This window comes from Ochotona curzoniae, unplaced genomic scaffold (assembly GCF_017591425.1).
Source record: "Ochotona curzoniae isolate NIBS_2020 unplaced genomic scaffold, NIBS_Ocur_1.0 contig_1482, whole genome shotgun sequence".
Classification (NCBI taxonomy): domain Eukaryota; kingdom Metazoa; phylum Chordata; class Mammalia; order Lagomorpha; family Ochotonidae; genus Ochotona; species Ochotona curzoniae.
In genome coordinates, this window is record NW_024465100.1 from 6,646,856 (window position 1) to 6,663,044 (window position 16,189).

The 16,189-nt window shown below is 40.0% G+C and overlaps 1 protein-coding gene across 7 annotated transcripts in view; it reads right to left on the minus strand.

Moving 5' to 3' along the window:
* Nucleotides 1–354: 354 nt before the first annotated feature.
* Nucleotides 355–16,189, minus strand: part of ABCC9 (ATP binding cassette subfamily C member 9) — a 101,069-nt gene continuing 85,234 nt past the window's right edge. For 4 of the 7 annotated variants that reach the window (XM_040968387.1, XM_040968420.1, XM_040968413.1 and 1 more), the window contains 9 exons: nt 14,721–14,822; nt 13,895–14,015; nt 12,127–12,257; nt 10,876–10,954; nt 8,674–8,782; nt 7,528–7,631; nt 6,223–6,356; nt 3,762–3,824; nt 3,024–3,161 (listed from right to left, as the gene is read on the minus strand). In XM_040968387.1, coding sequence (XP_040824321.1) covers nt 3,024–3,161; nt 3,762–3,824; nt 6,223–6,356; nt 7,528–7,631; nt 8,674–8,782; nt 10,876–10,954; nt 12,127–12,257; nt 13,895–14,015; nt 14,721–14,822 — 981 coding nt within the window. Of the gene's footprint in view, nt 493–3,023; nt 3,162–3,761; nt 3,825–6,222; nt 6,357–7,527; nt 7,632–8,673; nt 8,783–10,875; nt 10,955–12,126; nt 12,258–13,894; nt 14,016–14,720; nt 14,823–16,189 lie in introns of those variants that run through there. The other 3 variants (XM_040968394.1, XM_040968405.1, XM_040968398.1) reach the window with 1 other exon arrangement.

Sequence of the window (16,189 nt, forward strand, 5' to 3'; positions counted from 1 at the left end):
ACATCTCGAGAGTGCTAAAGCAAGGAAATTCTAGTTTTACAGGTAAGAGGATAGTAACACTGACTTTTCAATTTTGCTTGAGATATTTACCAGATATTGTAGTGAGAAAGCATTAGCTGTTAATTGATCATTTTCTTAAAGTGACTTGATTCTTAGAAAAACATTATTGAACACAGTCAGAAATAGTATCAGAAATACCATTTAGAAAAAAAAATTAGGAAAAGGAAATAAGAACTTGTTTGCTTATACAAAACGTAAAAATTTAAGATGCTACTTTATAAAAGTCAGGCTTATATAATCTAAGAAGTGCATTATTACTGCATGATTTTAAATCCATGCATCACTAAGACCCATTCACATATCTGCACGAACAAAAGAAGCAAACACGCCATCCTCCCTTGCCAGGAGGCTTTCTGGTGTGTCATATTCTAGAATATTTCCACGCTTCATCACAATTACCAGGTCTGCTGTCAGAATAGTGTGCACCCGATGCTGCAAATGAAAAGAACGCATCCTTGTTAGGAATGTCACAACCCAAATGCAAGCCACAGCGTTATTATTCCCAGATTGAAACCCAGATCCCTCCTTTTTGTTTCTTATTTGAAGTATTGTATGTTTATATACTTTTTAAAATGTTGCCCAGTATGGTGAGATTTTTTACATTGAGCCATCTGCACTGTCTTGAGTATAATTAATATATCAGTGTTAACCATCTTCACCAAAGCTTAGGTGTAAGTAGGTTAATATTGGTCCAATAATCAAATGCAAAGAGGAGTCACTGTGAACCAACTGGGTTACATTTTAGTGTCAAATATTTTAGTATGGAATCGGGTGACTCAGTAAATGGCCAGCTCAGAGATTGTAAAGTGGTTCAATTCTGGGAACACAGTATGGGACAGTTGATCCCAGCATGCACTAGTACATGGATTATCCAGCACTTTAAAACATGCCTACCCTATCTCTTTTGAGATCTCAGCCACTCACCTGTTCTTTACTTCTGCATAATACTCTTGGAAAGATGTTTTGCTGTTAATAGCTAATAAATATGTCACTTATAGAGTATATGGCATATACTCCACATATACTTGTCAATCATTACAACATTCCTAAACTGTGGATGCTGTATCCTCTCCACGGTATGGGGAAGGCATCTGGGTTTATAGAATGGAGCAACAGCCAAGGTTCACAGATAGCAAGGTTCAGTTACCTCAAAATGTGGTAAAGGTCTCTGAGGGAGTATCTGGCACCTGAGGGGACTGTTGACCTGTCACACTTAATATCGTGGGTAGCAGTGGAGACTTGCCAACAAGACAGGACTCAGGCTATGGCTTCCTACCTGCAACTTGAACAGTCCAGAGCTACAGACTGCACGCTGCTAGGGATGCAATGCAAGCGCCTGTCTGGGAGACCCAGGGTGAGGATCAGATCCAGGTTAAAAACAATTGTGCCCATGATATGACATATACATGCAGGCAGTAAACATCAACTACTATTGCTTTTCCCTTTTGTAATTTAGAATTAGAAAAGAAAATTTAGAATTTCCTTTATTATCTCTGTGTTGGGTCCTTTCTTTCCTCTTAATACTAGCAGTGTCTAATAGAAATTTTACATTTACACATGGCTTACAATGTGTAAATGTAAAATTTCAAGCAGCCCTATCCCTAAAGCACAAAAAACACCTTGTTAACTCATTTCTATAAAGCATGTATTATTTCCATTAGTACTGTCTTTGAAGTAAGCATTTCACCCTTAAAGCACTTCTTACTTCGTCCTGCTCACTAGGCTGTCACTGTGCTCCTGGACCACTCAGGCTGAAACACGAGCATGCGGTGGGAGCCATTCTCCAGAGCTGCAAACCTACAAGTGCACCGGTTTCACTTCTACCGAGTCTTCCCAAGTACAAGCCGCAGTTATCCTCAGAGGCAAAGGCCTGTGTTATCACTGGACAAAGGTATCTTTTAACACTATTCCAGTTTTCAGCAGCAGTTAGTCAAAGCCAAAGACACAACTTTGAGACCAAGAGCAGTGGCTTCTCTTTGAGCCGGTTAGGATTGAGTTGGAGGATTCAAAAGAATCTTCCTCTTACCATGACTTGACGTGAATAGAGGAACTCTACGTATCCTAGTAGCCACGGATAGTCTTGAAATAAAGAATGAGTGTAAGAAAGATATGAAAGATGATGGAAAAGTACTCACTAAATGTAGGATGAACTAGATCATATAATAGGTCACTTTTTAATAAGGAAAATGTACTCATTTTTTTTAGATGCACTAAACCACACCATGCTTCATGCAGAGTAAAAAAAAAAATCAGTCTTTTCAGTAGATTGGGATCTGCTTTCTTTCCATCTCCCCACTATCCTAGGGGCAACAAAAAGTCCTCTTTTCTCCAACTCACCTCCCTATCTTCTACAGCGAGAGAATTTTCAGGAATATTAGACAACTCTTTTTTGACTTTGTCAATTTGTGAATGACTGACTTGGAGTCTCCTCCAGGGCAGAGGAAACACAGAGGTCACCGGGAGAAGGCAGAAATGGGCTTGTCTGAGGTGAGCCACTAGGCAGACCGTGTGTCTCGCCAAGGACTCATGTCCTGCTATGTTGCAGACATGGCATCCTTCTGTCCAGCATTACCCCCAGACTGGAACTCCAGCAAGCACACCATGAACAACTCCTGGCACTCAACAGTTAATGACAGGTGTATTCACGGGGCAGGTATGGGACATCTGTAGCTTTCTAAAGGATGCCTACAAAAATCCCCAAGGAACAATGAAATTGGTCTATAGGAGGGAGGTCAGTCAACTTTAAACTTTCATAAATCTCTTAATGCACACAGACATTTGAAATCATGTGAAAGTGCATTATTCAGTACTGAGGTGATTGCGTAGTATGACTCAGTGGTTCCCAGACCCCAGTTCCTCCCACCCTCTCCCTTCCATCCCAGCATTAGCCTTGCCTCATGCAGGGGATCCCTCAGGGATAACTACCAGATAATGGGACAGCTGGCAGAGTAGATCATGGGGATCTACTTGTTGGTCATCACCAAAGTGGAAAAGAGGCCATTCTTGTGACTGAGCAAGTTTGGACCAGTATCACACTCCACCAAAATACCCTCAGAAAATACTAACACAAGGCCTGCATCCACAATAGAAGAGACACGGTGCTGGAGGGAGAAATGGAGAAAACAGAAGTCAGGAGAATTAAGGATGCCTAAGAGACCATCAGAAAACAGTCACGTAGTCAGCCCATGATGAAGAGGAAGGGACAAGACACCGTAGCCTATCTTACGTAGATTTCTGCAATTCTTTATTTGCTTGGCACCATCAGTACAAAATACCTGCTTCTGCTGTGGGGTGTCTTTTTTTTTTAAGGTAAATGAGCAGAAAGAGAAGTATAGATAGTAATGGAATCGGTAATGAAATCTGAGTTTTGCTTTTGAATCTGTTGATCAGATGATCAGAACATGGAAGACAGAATTATTCCATAAGAACTTCCCTCTGTAGCTGGTGGACGGGTCTGAGTCCTGACCTGGAGTCCTTAGATGTAGGATGTGTTAACACTGCAACTTAAGGGAGTTAGGCAGGGCACAGAGTTGGGAGGAAGATGCTTTCAAAATACACATTTTCCTTTTTTGGTACTGATACAGAAATATTATCAGGAATCTATAATTCAACGTAAGTATATTCTAATTGCTCAGTCATAAAGATGATAGGATCTTAGAATAATGACAGTGGAGTAAGTGAACCCTGTTTCCCATACTTACAGCTATGGTAACAACGGTGCGGTCTGCAAAGGCAGTCATCACTACTTTCTGTAAAATATTTTCCTGAAATAAAAATGACAAAGCATTACTTTATTCTGGACTACCTTTCTCTTGTCACAACATTTTGTCCTTAAGGCCAATATCCCACCATGTCCAGTGCCTTCTGTGTATTCTGACTCCTGAGTCTTCAATGGGAGATAAAAAGGGAGCAAGTGCTCGGTAGCAGGCTCCTGTTGGGGACTACTGGTGTCCTTACCATGCAGATGAATTAGGGAGCAACAGAGTGACCGACAGATATATATCTTGCCAGAGGACTCAAAGAGGCAACTGAAGTTAATTACATCAGAATGTTTACTTGCTAGAATGTGCATATTGCCTCAATATTAAGATGTGCCACAGCAAAGTTTTGGGGTTCAATGTCTGGCTTCTGACTCCAGCTACCTGCCAGTGCAGACTCAGGGAGGCAACCATGATGGCTCAAATGCTTGGGTCTCTGTGACCCAGGTGAGAGACCTGGATGGAAGATCCAGGTCTTCAATTCAGCCCCATGCTAGGTCTGGCTGCTTCAAGTTTGAGGAGTGAAGCAAATGATGGGAACTCTGTCTCTCCTCTTAATAAACTCAAATATTTTTAAAATTCTCACTTGTAATATACTAAGAATAGCAAGCATTCGAAGTCAACAGAATCTAAGGTACTAACCTTTGGATCAAGGAAAAATTGAAATTCATGCCAAAAATATGGATTTTTACCCATACAAGGATAATCCAGGCAAAACCCATTTTTATTTCCAATACAATGTTATTTTATAATTTAAAAGGTATGGGTAAATATTCTACCCCTTCCTCAGAGTAATACTGGATTTGTTAACCCTTAAAATGAAGAGGTTCTTTCTTCTATTCAAATATGTTCTCTCTGCCCTAGTTGTATTATCCTTCTAATAATCTAGGGATTGATAAATCTTACTAATTAATGTTAATCTTGATGTACTTGATGCATTTATACTTACTTGGTAAAATGCCTTTATTGCTTTATATTATGTTGAGTTTGAGAAAGCTATATAACTTTACATAGGCACTTTGGTTAATATTCTTAATGGAAAAATGATGTCAAATTGGTAGCTCCATTTTCAGTAATTTAACTATTTTTAAATTGTTTTACTCTGGGACATAGTTTGACACTATGTAAAGTATTTGGTGTGGGTCTTTTTTTCCCCTATGTAATACCAAACTTTTGCTATTAAATTAACAGTTGAAAGAATAACATTATTATCCCATACACAATTTTGGTCTTTATATAACATTTCCCCTACTTAATCCCAGCCTTCCAGCCAGGTCTTTCTTGGACATATTTGAACCCTCTAAATAATTTATTTCAAAAAGCAAAGCTTCTAGCTTTCAGTCTTGAACATAGGAAATTCAATGGTAACCCTAGCAAATAATCTTTTTCAAATTGCTTGGGTAAATGATTGGGTACCATTCACATGCTGTGTTCTCCCACTTTGTCAGCACATGGTACAGGACTCTCAGCAACTGAGCTCTGCAATTGTATCAAAAATGTATGGCATGATACACTGCAATCAATTAAAGCTTATTCCTTCAGTCTACCAGAAACGGATCCTCATCTTTCCCCACCAAACCCCTTGCTTCTGCTACCCACTTTTTTTTTCCTTTTTACTGTTTGACATACTCTACAGATGAGTATCAACACAAGTGGATTATATAGTCTATATCTTTCTGTGCTTTATTTCACTTAGCATAAGATGTCCGGTTATATGCATGTCATTGTAAATGACAGGAGTTTGTTTTGAAAGATACCATATTTTATCCAATCATTCATTTATTGGCTCTTAGCCCGATTTTGTACCTTGGCTATTGTGAATTGTAACAAAATGAACCTAGGCATGTAGGTAATCATTGACATACTCATTTTTTTTTAGAAATTTCACACTCTTTTCCAAAATGGCTATAGTAATCTATATCCTGTACACATCTCTGCCAGTGCTTCCTATCCTTTGTCCTTTGGTAATAGCCCTCAGGTTTAGTGATGTATTGGATTACATGGTGACCACAGTCAGTAATGTGCTATACATTTACAAATAGCTAAAACAGGTTTTTTACGTTGTTGACTTCTCTTTCTACAGTGTTCACACAGCTCAAAATCACACTGCAACACCACACACATATAAACAATTATTTTCAAATTAAACACAATTAAGAAATTATTTTCCTTAGAACATTTCTGCAAGCCTGAACTTATTATTTCAGTTATTAGGAATTGGAATTCTTTTAGAATATGTATCATGGCCCATTTATTGTAATTCTCAGTGGTTAATCAAGGAGCTGGTTGAGAAGTCACTCAAAACAATCACATTGAGGATTCAGAAACAAATCACAGAAAATAAAATGGAACTTATACGCATGTTTCCCAACGCACCAATTTAAGGCACACACAATGTACTCACTGTGGCCATGTCAATGGAGGCCGTTGCTTCATCCATAATGAGGATGCTGCTCTTGCGAACAAAGGCTCTTGCCAGGCAAAACAGCTGTCTCTGTCCCACGCTAAAATTCTCCCCACCTTCCGTGACAACTGCATCTAAACCAGAGGAAGCAGCCAAGATGTCAGCAGCAGCTGGCAAATACATCGTATAGCAACAGTGCGAGGGCTAAGGAAGGACGAACTTGACACATGAGGATGATCTTGGATCACTCTGTTCTTACAGCAGGCAGTGAAAAGCTTCCTGGCAGTGGAATATAAACACTTGATAAGCATTTTTGAAAGACATTAGAGATTCATGTAATGGGGGGAAAAACCTGCAATAAGAACCATGGAATATCCTTGTGTTATATCCAGTTAGATGAAGTGGCTTGACCAATGTCACATTTAGCTAATTTGTGGTATGTTTGTTTTAAAGAAATTCAATATTCTGTATTCCAAGTCCAATAGATTTGGATACCTTTAGATGTAAGCTTCCCTGGGTAATAGTGGAATTGATTTTTTGGCTCACTTTCTCCAGTACAATATGTGACGCAGTAACTGAGGAAAACATTGTTGCATGAATACATGAGGAAATCTGCATTTTACTTTGTTCTTCCATCTATATTTCACAAGCTGCTAATGTAAGATGAACTTTTCAAAATATCTCATTAAAATTTAAACATCTTAGGTTCCTAAAAGGAATTTTGATGTTTTATATGCACCTAATTATAATGTCTTCTCATACTTACAGGCTAGGCGTTTCTTTTCTGATTTTTAATTTATGTAACAGAGGAGGAGGGTGCCAGGGCTTTGGCAACCGGTGCAGTCTTTGTTGAAAGGTTGCACCCAATGTTGGCTAGCACAGTCCAACCACAGTCCCCTTACTCTATTCTACACACACCAAAGCTCCTACCGTGGAGAAGCTGCCTCTCAATGGTGTGTGGGCGTGATAACCTGAACCGCTGTGCAAGCTCACCGGAGTCAGGAGGGCAGCATCACCCCAGCAGCAATGAATGCAGGGAACCATCTGATGACAGCGACTAGCAGAGGATGGATGAACTGGGGTATTCCGAATTGTTCCCAATGGAATGGATTGTTGTTCATCCTCTGCTCCTCCATGAGAAAAATCACTAGATTTTTGGAATAGTATCTTAAAGGGCATTAGAACATTTTCAATGCAAAGGGATTTAGCACTAGAATTTTATAATTCCAGAAAGAAAAGCATGTAGAAATATTTAGAGTCGATTAAGTACTTATGCCATAAATGTCTCTCTGTTCCAACATATACCTAGACCTCCTGACAGCGACTTGACCATATTCTTCAGCTGAGCGATTTCTAGAGCTTCCCAGAGTCTGTCGTCTGTGCATTTGCACTCTGGATCCAAATTAAATCTGAAAGGAAAAATATGTCATTAGTGAACAGAAGTGATATGCTTATAGGCTTGTGTGCTTAAAATGTGTTTTCACAATGCTTACAACAGAGTAAGCAGGATTTCACATTTCATGAATGAATGACCTTACTGTTATCAAAAGATGGCGTTTGATATCATTAGGTATGTTTCTATAGAGGCTACGATATGGCCCATTTCATTACTTGAATCCAACTGCTCCATGTTACTCTTAGTTTAATGTGAATGGTGTCTTGTAAAATGTTCCTGTGGCAATGTTTCAAAATGCATATACCTACATGAAAATTGTTATTTCAGGTAAGCTGTGTGGCACCAAGCACAACAGCAGTAACTCACAAGCCATGTGGTTGGAGTTATGAACGAACTTTAGTATTGGTGAAGAGCTTGGAAATCCAGAACTTCTACAGAATTCCATGCTTTGAGAAATAGAAAATACAAGAGTACTCCAAAAGGTACATGGAAAATACAGCTTGGGAAGAAAAATCCTATATGGGTTTCCTATATACATTTAGCAGATATTAGTAGATACCTCTTTTTGGGGCAGCCGCTTCTCTGCAGTAATTGGGGTTCAAAGTAAAACTGAGGGGGTGAGGGAGAAGGGTTGAGCCACACTCATAAGGCTATGCCAGAAAAGTAGCTCAGCAGGGTATGTGTAATATTTCAGAAAAGGCCAAAATCACTGATCCTGGATTCGGGGTGGTGGCCTTTGTGGAATTAAATCGAAGGACAGAAACTCCTTGAAATTTAAGCAATTAGTCTCCAGGCTTAATAAGCAACTCTAGGGGTTGCCCACTCTGAGTTGTCAAAATACAAACTGGCCTTGAGAAAGTATGTATGGATTTGAAAGAGTAGAACAAACTTGTCTTCTAATTCCATTTTCCACAAACGTTTTAAGTCCCTTTGTATTTCATCTTATCAACAGTGATACTTCACATTTACTGAAAAGCAAGTTTACAAGAAGTTCTGCGTAAAGGCCAGAAAGTAAATTCTGAAGTGAACAGGTTTATGCTGAGCTTGTCACCCACCTAATGGAACCACTGAAGAGTATTGGGTCCTGCAGGATGATGGAAAGCCGGGAGCGCAGCGTGTGGAGGGGCAGTTTAGAAATGTCTATCCCATCAATGACGATCTTTCCTGGAGGGAGAATTCAAAATTACAGGTATGTACGAAAATACCAAAAGCATACTTGGCTAGAGATTGCAAGCTCTGTCTTGGCTTAAGGTAGAAATTATTTTTTCAATTTCAGTATCAGACGTTTCATGATATGTCTTTAAGAAAATGTATGTTCTAGGCCTGAGTATTTGGTAGAGCTGTTGCACGGTCACGTGGGATACCCACCCACGCTCCCTATCAGAGTGCTCTGGTTAAGTTACATCTACTCAGCTTCCCAGTTTCTGGACGATGCGCACCCAAGGAGGCAGCAGATCATGGCTCAAGTGCTTGACAGCCTGATGGGGACCCAGATGGAGTCCCAGTAGCCTGGCTTAGTCTTGGCAGAGCCCTGGTTAGTAATGCGGGCATGTGGGGTGGGACCCAATGGAGGGAACATTTTTCTGTCTTTCTGCCTTTCAAATGAAACAAAAATAATTTTAAAACAAAATATACATTTTAATGACAATTTCTTATTTACATGTCAAGCAAGTTTTCAGTTTTTGTTTACATTTGCCCCTTTTTGAACATCGTTCCCACTAGAATCCCTTTATCATCCCGAGTTTTTTTTCTCCATGGGATCTATTAAAATCTCATTTTATGTGCATTTAACTATTTTTGTAACTATACCTTCCTGGTCAAGAAATAGGCTCTAAGCTCTTTGACAAGGGTTTTTTTTTTTTCTGTTTGTCCTACACTTCTATATTGACTTAATAATTGTACAATGCATTGCAAATAAGTGGATCTTATGAGGCACATATCACATCTTAACAAATTTCCCTTCACTACATGTAGCCTTATGAGGACATGTGCATTCCTGCTCTCTCCTCCACTCCATACATTCATTTACACTGTTGCTGAGGCAGCAGGCCTGGCTCAAAGCCACATTGCATTTACCTGAAAGGACTGCAGGAGTAAAGAGTAGGTGAGGGCAATTTGCTTAAACTGTGTCTTTCAGAATGTATGTTACTTATTTAAAATGTTAAGAGCCAAATGTTACTGAAAAGAGAATGAGTCCTTGGTGGTCAACCTGGTGCCAGAAATCCTTCTTCTACACACCTGAGGACCAAACTAACCAAATGTAATCAGTGATCTAGTTTTAATTGAAAAATGTATCAGCTGTCTTTTGAAAGTGCAATTATTTTACAATGCAAACCCAACAAACTGTCCTTTAACAGTGTGTGTATTATCATTAGCTACACAAAAAGGGACTGCAAACCCAGCATAAATTGTTCCTCCTAATCCTATATCTTTAATAACGAAGTAGTACACTTACTATAGTTCCACTTGGTTGTTCAAAAACTGACCCCTGTATTTCACAAAGCTGTCATTTACAACAAATAATATAAACTATGATTAGCATCACAGATACTAATTTCAAGTACTTTCTTGAGCTAGCTTTTTAGTTTATTGCTGAGTCCACTGTCAGGATGCTTATCTTCTGGCCAATTTATAGGACAGTTGATAGACTAAATAATTTGATTTTTTCCCCACTAAGACAGATTCAGTAAGTTCTGTGGTTTTACACATCATATTTATGATCTTGTGAATGAATAAATATTTGGGGACATTGTTAACACGAGCTTAGCCCATTACAGTGAAAGCTGTCCTCTTGGAAAAAAAACCTGAAGATTGTTAAACATTAGGGGAAGATGATGGTCAAGCAAGCATGAGTATTTAAAATGAAGATTACTCACCTCCTTGTCATTTTTTCCCCCTTTCTTGGAAAAAGATATTTTTGAGTGTGAGGAAAGCAAAGGCAATCTTTTCCTCTTAAAATGCCAGCCTCCATCTACTGCTATTCAGAGCAAGTGCCTTGGTTTTCAAATCTCCAGTTAGTACAAGTCTTTAGTCATATTCTCTAGACCTGAAGTTAGAGCTAAGAACTTCATTTCCGCATTTGATATTCCTTCTTGAACTCTGGGCTGTTTACTTGGGATAACTGCTCTGAACAACATGTGGAGGCAAAGTCCCCATATAAATATTTACTTTTCATTGCTTTGGAATTAGGTAACTTGATGTGTTTGAACAATTTTTTTAAAAAAAACTTTAAAAAAATGTTACAGCTCACATCTTACCGTCAAATATGTCGACCATTCTGAAGAAAGCCAGGGATAAGGATGACTTGCCACTGCCAGTGCGACCGCATATGCCCACCTAGGAAAGCCACAGCAACTCAGAAGGACTAGGACTCGGGAAAACCACGTGATGGACTATGTCAATCAGCGGATTCTTCAAAGACCTTATAGTGCTTGGAATGGCAAGATTGGCAGCGATTCATAACTGGTGAACTATCGAAACCACCTGAGCAAGAACCTCGGAGCATGCCCTACATCCGGGACCTGGGGAGGGTGGGAAGTTGGGTGGGCCTTCTCCCTTAATACCCCGCTTTAAACATGAAGGAAACTATCTGGAAATAAGTCTTACCCACTTTCCTATTGCCCTTAACCTTTTTACCCTAATTAACTATGTAAAGATTGTCAAAAATATAATAATAATAAAAAATGGAAACATGGAGGGTGTATTTGTATGTGCACCAACAAGGTAACCCCTTTGACAATATGTCCCATTCTGAGAGAAGACTTAAATTCTGAGTGTGGGAGAAAAAAATAAAGTGTAATGTTCCTTACTCTGTAATAGAAAAACCAGCCAGCTTCTATTGCTAAGATATGGTGAAACAAACCCCAAAGCTGCTACATCTAAAAAAAGTTACATTTTGTCATTTTGTTCTTGGGTTTCCTTTATAAATTATCATCATTAAGATGACACCATGGACTCTATATCCAATCTTCCTTGATTTCATTCTTACTCATTTTCTATGTGGTTGTGCTGTTTTCCCTTCATGGTCCAATTCTTGTATTGAGTATATTTTTTGGACTAATACATAATTCCATTGTGTCAAAGCATTGGTTTATAACAAAAAAATAGATCAGTGTGCACGTATGTATACATAACGGTTATTTTTACAATAACTAAAATGACATTTTGGGGCTGGAGCTGGCATGAATACATTCATGGGGATGTCTGGTTTGTCAATAAAGCTGAAGCCAGACATTTTTAGGAACCTTTTTGTCGATTTTTCTGATCCTGCTAAGATGAACAGATGACAATATGTCAGAGAACAAGTGTGATTCATTGATTCCCTCTCTATTCATTCCCTTTTATGTAGACAGTCTCACTTCAATCATTCAGGGGATAATAGCTGAACTAAGGGAGAATACAATTACTTTGTCTGAAAAACTCAGTAATTATGTTTGAAGGTGATAATGGAGTGGGGTCCAATCAAAATTGTATGCATATAACAAGACAAATGGTTGTGAATTCCATACCTTCTGCCCAGGTTTGATGTAAGCCTTGACGTGTTTAAGAACAGGTTTCAGATTATTCTCATATCTGACACACAAATCATGAATCTTGATCTCGCCTTCCTGTGGCCAGTGTTCTGGGACTTGAGAAGGATCTGAGGATGGGCCAGGCGAAAGATAGACTGGTAAGCAGGTAGACTGAAAGATGACAGGTAATGGGCAGAGAGACTTAGCAAGAGACATACACACTTACCTTTGTGCATAAATAGCTTTTCTGACAAAATGAAATCCAGAACATAATTCTGTGTATTTCAAAAATGGAAAATACCAACTAAGAGTTCTTGATTGAGAACTTTTAAAAACAGTTTGTATGTGTGTTTGGAGCATATTCCAATGCTCACTTATATTCAAGGTGAATATGTATAATTCATTTGGGAATTGACTTTTATCTACCAGTTAGGTTTTTAAAAACATTTGACTGCTTAAAATGCAAGGTGCCACACTGTGAGAAGACAGCAGATGACAGCCCAGGTCATCGGATTCCCGCCATGCATGGGAGAGACCCAGCCTGAGTCCCTGGTTGCTGACTTCCACCTGACACAGGCTTGCTATGGCAGGCATTCAGAGCAAGTCAGTGTAGGGAAGCTCTTTCTCTCTCACTGCCTACCAAATTTAAAAAATGAAAACAAATAAACATTTTAAAATAAAAAACAATGCAAGGTGCCTTGTAAGGTTCTGGGAATATGGAGGTAAAAGCGATAACTGGAACTGTTTGCTGTGTTCTTGCAGCAGCATATAAGCTAGGTCGGTAGCTACTGGAGGACTGGGAGAACCATCAGATGTGGCTTGACTCTGTGGTCACCCAAGAGTTCCAGATGATCCCACATTGCCCGAGATGAATCTTAGAGGCCAAAACAGTCAAGAAAAATTGTTTTTAAATATATGAATAACAAATATGAAAAGAAAGCACAACATATTGTTGGTGTCAGAGTGAAAGGTGTGGATGCATGATAAGAAAACCAGGTGTGTAGGCCAGGGTTGACCATGAATGGCCTAGTGGGCTTAGCTAAGTTATCTGGATTTTTGTCCTTAAATAATGACATAGCTGAAAATCCCAGTCCATATTCCAAGATGCAAATTTTGTGGCATCTAAATTTACAAGATCATAAGACAGGGAAAATTCTAGTTCATAGCGTAGGCTGGCAATTAATGTAATAAAGCATAAATATTTGTATAACTAAGTTTAAATATTATTAGTGCCTATTTGGACTTTGGTTCTATTTAAGATGTTTTAGGTATAAATACTTATTTATTCGGGCCCGGCGCGGTGGCGCAAGTGGTTAAAGGTCCTCGCCTTGCACGCCCGGGATCCCATATGGGCGCCGGTTCTAATCCCGGCAGCCCCGCTTCCCTTCCAGCTCCCTGCCTGTGGCCTGGGAAAGCAGCAGAGGACGGCCCAAAGCTTTGGGAACCTGCACCCGCGTGGGAGACCCGGAAGAGGCTCCTGGCTTCGGACCGGCATAGTATCGGCCCGTTGCGCTCACTTGGGGAGTGAATCATCGGACGGAAGATCTTCCTCTCTGTCTCTCCTCTCTGTATATCCGCCTTTCCAATGAAAAAATAATAAAAATAAATCTTTAAAAAAAATACTTATTTATTCAAGTGTAGATGGTCAAGTGCAGTCAAGCTGAGCGAGAATTACTGGAATGGAAAGCAAGAGCCACAATGTGCCTTCCATGTACCTGATAATTAAATCTACATTTCAGTTAAACAAGACAAGACTCCGAAATACCCATGGTGCCTTCGTAGTTCTCGGACTCCATAGTCAAGAAACTGTTCACTTTCTTCACTGCACCCATCTGGACCTCCAGATCAGCCAAGTTCCTCACAACCCAGTTCAGATAATTGGTTATCTGTGTCAGGTGACAAATAAAAAGACTTGTTTCAAAACTAGTTAGCAGCTTCATAATCATTGCATACTTGTGGAGATAGGATAACTGAAATGGTTAGCATGCAACACAGTTCGCACACAAGTACTATGACCAAGACAAAGCTATGAGATACAATGGTAAAGATCTCTTTCAGTGGAATCATCATCTTCAGATTGTCATCAATGTTCATGAGCAATAAGAAGCTATATACACTTGTGTTGCCGTTTAGCACCCTTACATTCATATTTCTTTGGGCAGGTGTTTTGCAGAACAGTCACAATGCCACATGTGCATCCCGTATTCAAATGCCTCGTTTTCATCCCAGCTCCTCTGTATCCAATCCAACTCCTAGTAAACTCATACCCTGGAGGCAGCAGGTGACAACTCATATGCTGTCACCTATGTGGGTTATCTGAATTCAGTTCCAGGCTCCTGGCTTTGGCTTGGCCTACCCTGGCTGCTGTGGGCATTGGAAAAGCAGATGGAGTCTCTAAATACTCTTTGACAATGTCAGAAGTGAACCCAAGCTGTCCTAAAATGCTCATTTGGGACCTAACCCTATTATTTGTCAGATGCCTTCCTTGTGTGAATTTCAAACTTCGCTACTGTATCACGCCAAGTGTTGAGAGTAACTACAGCAGGTTCCTCCAACACTGCATGCAGAGGAATATTTCCATCCATTCCTACCGTAAGTGCATACAGCAGACCTAAGCCGACCAATCCGGAATTTGAAGACCCACTGATAGATGCAATTGAGGCAGTCAGGACAATACAAGCTCCCAGGTAATCCTAAACAGGAGCAGGGGAAAAAAATGTTACAGTATCATTAGAGTGTTGTTGGAAAAGTGACCACTGAGATGAGACAGGCCATTTCATTCTGTGTCCTGGTCCACTGCAGAGAAGGACATTTCAGAAAGGAAGAATGATCACTCGCAATAGACGAGAACAGAAAGTGATACATGGCTCTCAATACATGCAGCCGGGACACGAACCAACACTCACATGGGCTCTCGATGTGTGTAAGGCAAGGATTTAGCCACTAGGCTGTTGCACCAGGCCCTAACCATTGGCATTTAACTAAATTGTTGAAGCACTAGGAGGGTTGAAACCAAATTCAACTATGGTGTCCAGAGGTAAGGATTTTGGAGATTAACAGGATCAGATGTCATCAGGATGGAGCTCACATGATTTAATACTTGTGGCTTTATAAGAGGGAGAGAGACCAGAAGCTAGACCTGTGCTTGCTTTTTGATTCATGCAATGTGATGCCTAGGCCACCCCAAGACTACTAAGGGAAGACCAGTGCCAGATGGGGCTCCTGAGCACCCCTAACTCCCAAGTTTCTGTGACAGTAAGGCAAAACACAGTGAGGAAGACACCCCAACAAGTTCCCATGCTACTGTAGCCCATGCCCCTGAGGCAGGCAGACGTGCAGACATGGGCACTCCAAGAATTAGCTTGTTCTATCGCACTGGGGAACACCCTCTCTAGCCACATTCTCACTGGTCTTTCAAACAACAACAAGCACAAAACAAATCCAAAACCCTAGCAACTAGACTTTAAGACTTTAACGACAACACTAGAGTTGAACGTGCTGAAATCAACCAAAAAAGTTTCTCAAATCGGCTCACATGTGCATATTTCTGCTGCTTTTTGAAAACAGTCCCAAAGATCAAACTGTTGGAGAGGACTTGGGGAGTACAGCCTTGGAATCACACTCTGGACTTGAATGTTGCTTTACCAATTACCAGCTAGTAAGATTACACAAGTCATTGAACCCCCCCGAGACTCAATCTCTGCTTTGGAAAAACAGAAGTGATACCTAATTCACAGCGATTTTGAAAGCAGTAAGAATGTAAAATGCCAGTTACATTTCCCCTTCTTGCCACGCCACATGTCTTTTATCCCCTTGGGTGATTTTCAAGCGTTTAAAGTAAGCTCTACAATGTGTACACATCCTAAAACGTCAAAGGTCAAAAACCACATTTAATTCCATACTGATTCCCATAATCTTTACAAAAAGGAAAGAAATCCGTTAACCCCTTGAGGCAATCAATTCCACTGGGAGATAGTAAGTACCTCTTGGATGGCTTTTCCTGTTGTATTCATTTGTTAACAGCTTTTCACATCCCACTCGAATCATTCTGCCTCTTTTG